The 10,215-nt window shown below is 35.1% G+C and overlaps 1 protein-coding gene across 1 annotated transcript; it reads right to left on the bottom strand.

Moving 5' to 3' along the window:
• Window positions 1-9,382: 9,382 nt before the first annotated feature.
• Window positions 9,383-9,886, bottom strand: LOC106877717 (uncharacterized). The gene has a single exon (XM_014926676.1). It carries the CDS (start codon window positions 9,884-9,886, stop codon window positions 9,383-9,385), a length of 504 nt encoding a protein of 167 aa, XP_014782162.1.
• Window positions 9,887-10,215: the final 329 nt, after the last annotated feature.

The raw sequence follows: 10,215 nt of genomic DNA, 5'->3' as shown, positions 1-10,215 counted from the left end.
TTAATAGTAACTCAAATAAAGTTTAATGCTTGACAAAACACATTCTGCTGCAAGAAAACGGGGAGAGGAATGTTTTCATAGAAACTGGAGAATGGTTTCAGTCTCTGACATCTTGAAGAAACACCGAACAAGGATAAATTTGTTGGAAAGCATTAATATATAAACATGTTTACAATTTTCTACTGAACCTGTGTATGTTCCGATATAGCAGGATCATTAACAAGCCGGACAAAATCGGCAAAATTTCGTCTGCCTTCATGTTAGGAGTTAGCGATGCCACTCAAAGTCCAACTATTACACGCACAAAAGCACACATATATATGGACACACAGATCAATTTCTCTCTCTCACTCTCTTGATATATATATATATATATATATATATATATATATATATATATATATATATACATAACATGAGTAGAAAGAATGGGTTATGCACACATTTATTTTAAAAGAAAAAAAATAATTATTTATTTATCTTAGGCTTACAACTATTTCGGATATGAATTTGAGGGTGTTCATCGTTCAATTTTATGCATCGATTGATTGATAGACTGAAATATAGGTAACGGCCTTGAAAACACTCGAATGGATATCTGAAACAGATTCAAGCCTTATTTCAATCTATTTTGGTTATGATTCTCTAAGCATGTATCATCTTAACTGTGTAGTGCAATCATAGTGTTACACGTTTGACTGTTGATTTACATCAGCTTCAGCATTCGACATGTTTACCTGGAGTACAATGACGATCACAACCATTTCTGTTTGCTTGATGTATTAAGTAAAGGAGAAGCTTAATTGTGTTTGTATTTCGCTGTTCCATATGCATATTGCGTGTACAGATATCTAGGCAGTATGGTCATTTATATGACAGTAGATAAAGACCTATTTATATAAATGATGCAAAAATCTATATGTGTGCATGCGGCCTGAAAATGTATAAGTGGGAACGGTTACACTATACACGTTCTTTTAAGTGCCCGGGTGTTGTAACTGCTTAGCGTCGCCAAAAGATGTCATGAAAACGGTTTTATATCGTTGAATGGTGAACGCTTTGATGTATGCAATAATTTCCGACGAACTTAATTTCGACTTTATTTTGATTTACTTTTATATCTTTTAATATGATTAATTGAGTTAAATCTTACTTGATGTAACTTATGTAGGCTTTATGTATACCGTTTATTTGCATGTTGTCGAAATGGCCATTCATGTGACATTAATATGCATCACCGGGATATTTAAGAGTTTGATCGTGTCTTCACAAAATGATATCTGAGGAGGTGAACAAACTATAATAATGTTAGTGAATAATTCTGTATATTAAATGTATTATATAACAGTCTATGAGATATGAAAAAAAAAAAAATCTTACATTCACCGAAATGTTACTATTAAAATAAATTATTATTATTATTATTATTATTATTATTATTATTATTATTATTATTATTATTATTATTATTATTATTATAGGCGCAGGAGTGGCTGTGTGATAAGTTGCTTGCTAACCTACCACATGTTTCCAGGTTCAATCCCACTGCGTAGCACCTTGGGCAAGTGTCTTCTACTATAGCATCGGGACTACCAAACCCTTGTGAGTGGTATTGGTAGACGGAAACTGAAAGAAGCCCGTCGCATATATATGTATGTATATATGTATGTATGCGTGTGTATATGTGCTATGCATGCGTGTGTCCCAACATCGCTTGACAACGATGCCGGTGTGTTTAGTCCCTGTAACGTAGCGATTCGGCATAAGAGACCGATAGAATAAGTACTAGGCTTACAGAGAATAAGTCCTGGGGTCGATTTGCTCGACTAAAGGCGGTTCTTCAGCATGGCCGCAGTCACAATGACTGAAACGAATAAAAGAATAAAATAATAATAACTATTATTGTTGAATGGGAGATCAGCGAATGAGAGGAGGGTACAAATATACACAGGGGTAATAATATACCCATCGTTCAACCCGTCTGATAAGCTTACACCGCGCCATGTATCACAACCATACGTGCGCGACTGGTAATCTCATATTAAAAGAATCAGCACATGATCTTGCAGGTGGGTCCCAGTTACAATTTCCTTCAGGCCCTGTACCCTTCCCGCTTAAAGGTTCCAGAATACGGTTTGTTTAAGGATGATGAAGAAGACGTTCATGTTTCCAGAGTTTTATTTTTAAATCCCCAAGCAGCTCCTCTCAATACATGACTATGATGCTCCTCCACTGTTCTTGATTGTGATCAGAGATGCAAAAATCTTCAATCACAAAGGAACATCTTCAACTATTTATGGTCGACCAACTGGTAATTAAGTTATGGAGTATTGAGCAGAATATTTGCTGTCGTCAAGCCTCTATACCAAGGGAAAACATGTACATGATTGCATTTTCGACCGGTTAAGATCAGAGACTATGTGTGCCATTGTCTGATACTGCATCAGGTTCGGTCTTATTCCTGACAGGATCTATGTGTGTAATGGTTTACTAACTGTAAATTTCTGTGTCCACAAATTTTCAGATGTGTTCCTAGTGCTTAGAATCTTCCTGATAATCCTTGCTGTTTCTATCAGACAAATATTCTCTAGACGCTCTACAGGGCATTCTATTCCAATCTCCTCCAGCCATTTGTCCATATAGGTGCTTTCTGTTCCCAATGTACCAATTAATATAGGCACGACCTTTTCAGTTCTCATACTCCAAATTCTTCCTATTGCAAATTTTAAGGGATTGTCTTTTATTTTGTTTTCCGTCCTCATTCTTTACGATCCTGGAATCAAAAACGAGAATAGTGTGTCGATTACTAAGCAACTTCGCTTTTCCTTATCCATGAATGTTATATCCGGGCTGTTGTTTTCTAACTTCTTGTCCTTTTGAATAGGAAAGTCCCACAAAATCTTACATTTCTGCGGCACCAGTACTCTTTCGACCCGATGATTATGCTATGTGTCTCCAGCTTCAAATCTCCATTTCTTGCAGCAGTTTCAAGTGTAAAATTTTTACCACCTGGTCATGTCTCCATTTCTTATATTTTTCTAGAGCCAACTTGGAACATTCTTCCACAATGTGTGCCACTGTCAAGTTCCAAATTCCGCAGATTCTGCATTTTTCTAACACATTCTCTCCATATATATTTTTTGTAAAGTTGTTTGTTTTTATCGCATAATCTTTCGCTGTTACAATCAGGCTATCTGTTTCTTTTTTTAATTACCCCCACCTAATTTTTACCTAAACCCTGAATTTTCTACAAACGTCTTCAATGACTCCCCAAAATTGACCATGGAAAGGTCTCTCTTCAATCTGTTTGAAGTGATCTCTTTGCATTTCATTCTTGTCCTTTGATTTTATAATGCCGACATATTGTCATGTCTTGCTTTATATTCTACAGGTGCTAAGACTCTACACCCTGGAATTAGGTGGTCTATAGTTTTAATCTCATCGTTACAGAATCGGCATTTTGGGTCAGCTACATTTTTTTTTATCAAATTGGCTTAGTAGTTCCAGGTTAATAAGCTTTGGTCTTGAGCAGCTAATATGAAAACTTCACTCTCTGCTTTTAGCCCTGATCTTCGTATCCATTGATGCGTGTGTTTCTGGTCGACATCAGCTTGTTTGCTACGAGCCACATACTTGCCATGCAGAGGTTTCTGTTCCCATCTGCTAGCTAATTTTTCATGTGCTTTTGTCTTTGCAATTAATAATAAAATAATAATAATTATTATTATTTTATTCTTATTGTCTTTATTATTATCATTATGTGCCGCCGAAATCACCAGGCTTTCAATTATCCACTCAATCAATAACCCAATCAAATCAATCAATCACTAAATGAATCATTCAATGTGTGTGCGTGTTTATGTGTGCGTGTATATATGAAATAGTGTATAATAATTTATACCCGTTGAGAAGACCACCATATGGATTTCTTACATGCTAAAAAGGGCAGTCAAATTCCAAACCACGAAAAAGCATTCTTATTTATGGCACATTGATTGTATGCGAGCAGGACACTTGAATGAATAAAGATCTCAGTTGACTCCATACTCATGAGTTTCACCATTAATGATTAGATAAACCAATTTATTAGTAAATTAATCGAGTAATTAACCATATTTGGCTCGTCAGTAGAGTCGCTGGAATAGGTATAAGTACGTGTTTTCGGTATGTATAATAGTTTCATAATTGTACATTTTCCAACGACTCTACTGACGAGCCACAGATGGTTAATTAATCGATTAATTGATTATTTGGTTAATTTAATCATTAATGGTAAAACTTATGGTTACAGAGTTAACTAAGATATTTATTCATTCAAGTGTCCTACTTACATACAACAAATTTTTTTTTTTCAAGGTTTGGGATTCGACTGCCCTTTTTTGCATGTAACAAGTCCACATAGTGGTCTTCTCTCCGTGTGTAAATTTGTATACACTCTTATATTATAAACATATTTATGTCTTCTGACTTTTATTACGCATGCTAACCGCCGGTATTAATTATTATTTTAATAATATTTTACCCTTGTTTTTATATATATATTTGAGGCGGTGTGGAAGCGAGCAGAAATGAGAGAAAGACTAACAACCAAGGTTGAGTTGGTTTGGCCACATGGTAATGATGGATGAAAAGCGGATGGTAAGGAGGGTGATGAAGGCAGCAGAACCAGAGGTAGACCTCGGTTTGTGACCTCGGTTTGTGTGGATGGATGGAAGAGTGAGGAAAGCTTTGGTGGTTAGAGGCAACAGAATTTTAAAATGACAAGAAAGCTTTGAGAGTCTTTGTGGACGGATGAGTGAATTTGATTTTGCTCAAAGAGGTACGGAACCAGTATAATGTGGCTGGAATAAACCAGCATATCCTGTCGGGCACCGCTGCTGATAATGGGGGTTCCGTTCTATGCACTGACCCGAGGATAGTATGGGGCTCGCCTCTTTGAGCGGTGAAAGGAATGGAATGCCTGGTGTGTATCTTCCTGTGGCTACTGCTCTCCAAAGACTGGGGAATAGTTCTGGGTACACACATACACACACGCACACACACACACACACATACACACATATATATGTTTAAACCACTCGAATAAATTTTAAGTAATTTGAAACGTAGATATCCAAGTTAGCAAACGATATCGAGCTCTGAGAATTATGTTTATTCATGTAGATTGCAAAATAACACCTGTAGTACTGTTCAATTAGTAAAGGTAACATTCATTTCTGAATATATTTTATGAATTCACATTTTTATTTATAGTAACTACAAAGGAAAAGGGAGATTTATATATTGTAAATTCAGAATTTGCAATTTTTAATTTGTATATGCGCTTTCCAGAAAACTAGTGTTGCATAATACGTTAGTTTTAAAAGCTAATCAATCTATATTTAATCAAGTATTGCATTGAATAGATCTAGAGAGCACCATTATAACCCTCTGAAGGCAGTTCCTCTGCCAGGAATAGAAACAACGAAACTTATATGATATAATTGTAAGACATCCAAACATTGTTCAACAGCAGCAACCAAGTGGTTTAGAAGAACAAATACTTAAGAAAAAATATATCTCTTCAAATCTGTTCCGCTCATATAGCAGGGATTCTTATTGTTGTTAAACTTTTGTTGATCCCGATAGAAACTAACTCTATCAGAAGTATGTTAATATCTAGGTAGATCACTCACGTTGATCAAGATAATGTCGATAAACTAAGGATTGATTAAATGTGCAGAACTAACACATCATTTTATTACTTATTATCTGAAACGCGCGTAAGCATACTATGAATTGCAATTTATGAATGAATGTTTTATATGATAGATGGATAGATAGAGAGATAGATATACAAATTTATGCAGAGATGTTAGTCACTAATACACTTGAATTCTTACATCTCTCCACATAGAATTGTATGATTTTGGTTCCCATATACATTGTATTAAACTACTCACAATTAAGTAAATGTGAACAATTATTAGTAGTTAATCGAAACCCGATTGATGCTTTAACAATGCAATAATCGCCATGAATTAAATATACAATAACATCAGATTATATTATTTGTAATCTTCAAAGCACATATAAAAGATATAATATTTTATTTTGTATAAAATTATTAGTAGCATGTCGTAGCAGTATTTCAATACGGATGAAATCAATATATCTATCTGAGCTGATTGGCAATAAGTCTGATTGAAACGTATCGACTTTGAAAATATATTACACTATAGATTTCATTGATAAATTCCGAATACATACGAAAATCAACTGTAGTTTCCAACAATTTCAATGTGAATTAGAATTTATATACTTGCCATCAAGGAATCACACAACATTTATGTTATAGCTCATCTCTTTCATAAATGATAATGAGTACCAAATATATCAACAAACTGTGTTATATACACAAATTAAAATCACTTGCAGATGTTTTGATGTGCAAACTTGATTTTTGATTCTGAAGTATCTCATGTTATATAGAATATGAAATACATCATAGATGATATATGTTGTGTGTTTGGTGCTGCTGTTGTTTTTGTAACTCTTGCTCAAGGCAAATTCTATCGTTCTGTCGATATCACTCCGCTGTTGCCAGAATTTTACATTTTCAGTGCACACTCTTAAAGAGCATATGCTGGTTTTAAATATATATAAGAGGATGAGAAATATTCAGTGCCAATTCTTAGTTCCAATCTCGTTCGGGTTATTTGCATTTGTATTTTCTGTGAATTTTAGCTTGTCTGTGGAACATGTAAAAATTCTCACTTTAGATTATTAAATTTACCTAATAGTAATCTTTGAAGAAGATATAATTCTCTCTCGAGTAAACATCTCCTACGCATTTAGTATGATGTAATTTCTAGCGAACAAATTTCTTTCAAAATCCCATTACTTTAAATGACAATATTGACCCTTCAGGTGGTAGCAAAGTTGAAAAGTATGGTAAAAAAAATTTACGTGGGAAGTTTGCAAGTCACGACTCTTTTAAAAAGTAAAATATTCAATAGTATATTTCTAAACTACTAGAAAATAAAATTTTGCATCATACAGAACATATAGATGAATATTAATATATGATGTCAAAGGAATTCATTTGTATACATTAGAGAGTATTGCATCAACGCAAAATGCGAATAGAACGTAAAACTGTTCGACTTGGAGGGAGTGACGATTTATTACCTAGACGCCATGCTTATCTCAAAGCCCATAAAATGTAAACCATTTCAATATTTATCACTTTATAACGACAGAAATGCAAAGTTTTTAATTGAATGTGTTTGTCACATGCATTGCTATGTCTAAAACGATGTGTGCGTGTGCATGTGTGGTTGTATGTGTTCGTGTACGTGTGTAGGTATATACAGACAAGCATAGCCTATTTTCATTTACCGAAATAAAAATACTATTTTCTGAGCTTGTTTAATTCCAATATATCATTGATATTTATGTTCGTTTCTCTTGAAATCTAAGTAAAGACTACTTCAATATTAGACACGTCTATGATTCCACATCAGCGAAACATACTTATATTTTTGGGTCCTTCGGATACATATAGAACAGATTAGTAAACACGTACACATACAGATACTGATGTGTGTATGAGTGAGTATACGCAGGCATAAGAAAACTATTTTATTTGATGCTTAGTGATATAAGAATAAATAAACACAGAGCTCCTTATAATGCCAAGACAAAATTTATAATTTAATAATTTCTTATATATTTTGGTCATATTTGCCATCTACAAAGGAAAATCATATAACGAATTATTAGAAGGCATGCATTACCACCAGTTTCCTTCGCCGGCATTATCAGTAGCGGTAATGGCGTCCGTAGAATTAGTAGTCTTAGAGGTAGTAACAGCTGGTGAAGAGTTGGGTGCAGTATGAACATGATATCTGATATATTTGAAGATGAAGTACGAGTGTCATTGCTGATGAAGATCATCGTAATGGCGGACAGAATGTTGGCCCAAATAAGAGTCTCAATAGTAGCAGCTGAAGCGACAGTATTTCTAGCAGTAGCTACATTGGCAATAGTGTCAGTACCAACAATGTCCAAATCAGTAACCGTGGATGTAGTAGCCGTAGAAACAGTAGTGACAAGTGTGATAACAGTGGTGGTCTTCACCAGTCAAGCATTAGTCTAACTTATATCGGCCATTAATTTTATGTTCATGTCTTATGATGGCAGTAAATTATTTGAGCCGCAAATTGCCGTTGTTTCACTCACTGGAGATGATATTAGTGGATGCATACACGAGGTCATATCATGAAGTAATGCAATTTTATATACATTACTTTTTGACTCGTCTTCGTATATTTACTTTTGAAGGGATTCAGAAAAATTACTGATATAAGCCGTCTCCTGAACCTACCAATACAAAGGGATTTGACTATTACTTTACCGCTGCATCTAACACAAAATCTACAGCTGCTGTGAACGCTACTAGTATTAAAGATAGTTACAAATCGATCATTGCTGCTGTTGCTACTACTGCGACACTGTAGGCTAGTAACGGAACTAATATTACGTGAACTACTGTCGATACTTCCGCTTACCTAAACACATGGCTATCTCTTTATGAAATCATTATTGAAATGCTATTCTTTTGAAGTTGCCTGACTTAACCAATATCTACAAATATAAATGTACATATACATAGCTATATATTTAGCATAGATACATACATGTATATCAAGCCATGTATATCAAGCCATGTATATACTTATGTATGTGTGCGTATGTGTGTACGTGTGTGTGTGTAAGATATACCCATGTCTTATGATAAATATGTCTTTGTCTGCTTATACATCTTTGTCTTTTTATGTATATGTGCTGTGATGTGTTTGTGTATTATTCATATACATGCATACACATGCAAATACACATGTTCTCTGCAACGCCGCAGTGAGCGAGGCATTATTTTCATCGTGTGGAAAATATTCCACCAATATTATCGCAATCATATCGGTATTATGTTTACAATTCACCCAAGACTGGGGCCCCCTTGCAATGCGTTCCCTGAAAAGGTTGAGACCACATCAACAGAAAACCTAAAGACACAATTTCTTCACTGCAAATGGTCCTGCTCCTTTCAATGTTATCCCGAAAGAAATTAAAATAGACAAAGGCATCACAACATTCAAAAGGTTCCCGGACAAATTTCGGTAGGAAATACCGTATAAACTACCTACACATGGATACGTCTCAGCCAATAACAACTCACTGCATGAGTGGTCCATAGTTTCCCGAAATAATTAGTCAAAATGATTTTTCCAGCCGCTGTTATTGAGTTAGGCATGGCCTTGGTCAATAATGGCTGCAAACAATCTAAGTTATCTAAGTTACGTATAGACACATGACAGAAGTAAATAGACATTTAAAGTCGTTAAAGGTTATCCATTTCGTGATCACAGATACACCAGGCCCACATTTGGCCCCTGTCAGGAAATACAGCAAGTCTGGACTCATCAGAGAATATGACTATGTCCCAAAATGCTACCGAACTCTTCACCACCTCACTGGCCCAATTTTTTCTTCGCTTCATATTGGCTGCTGGAAGACGTGGATTCCTTCTTGCTGCTCTACCATAGCAACCAAGCTTGTGAAGATACCTGACAACTGTTCCGAGACTGATATCAACATATTTTTCTATGTAAAAGACCTTGCAACGTTGAGTATCCTCAACACTTCCCTTTGCAAAGTGAAGGGTCCTGTCAAAAGGCCCTGGTCGACCTGGGCAAGGTGACGTGGATTCTTTCCCCTTTGTTTTTAATTGCACAATCACTCTATTAACTGTAAAAAGTTGGATTCGATTGTTTTCTGCGATATTATGTTGACTAACTCCACCTTCGGATTGACCCACAATACGGCCTCTTTGAAATTCGGACATTTCATACGCTTCCTTTGTACGTGGTTCGATTTAACAGTCACTTCACTTCTAAAACTTGAAGCATAAAAATGTCAATTAATAAATAATGTAAACCTTCTCAAGTTAAAAGAAACATTAAACGACGTGTCAATTTATGTATGTACGTACGGTGTGCGCGTCTGAAGCTACATATGTTTATATTTAATTTTCTCGTATCATTGAGTGACAGTTGAATTTATTATTTAAAGTGATGGTATTTCGCTGACCAATGGTAAATAATCGGAATTCTGTTGAGAGTTGCATCGGCTAGGCTAGTACCAGTCAGTACTTCTTTAAATAGACAAAACGGA

This window comes from Octopus bimaculoides, chromosome 3 (assembly GCF_001194135.2).
Source record: "Octopus bimaculoides isolate UCB-OBI-ISO-001 chromosome 3, ASM119413v2, whole genome shotgun sequence".
Lineage (NCBI taxonomy): Eukaryota > Metazoa > Mollusca > Cephalopoda > Octopoda > Octopodidae > Octopus > Octopus bimaculoides.
The sequence above is the reverse complement of the archived record's forward strand: the minus strand, read 5'-3'. Positions and strand labels throughout refer to the sequence as shown.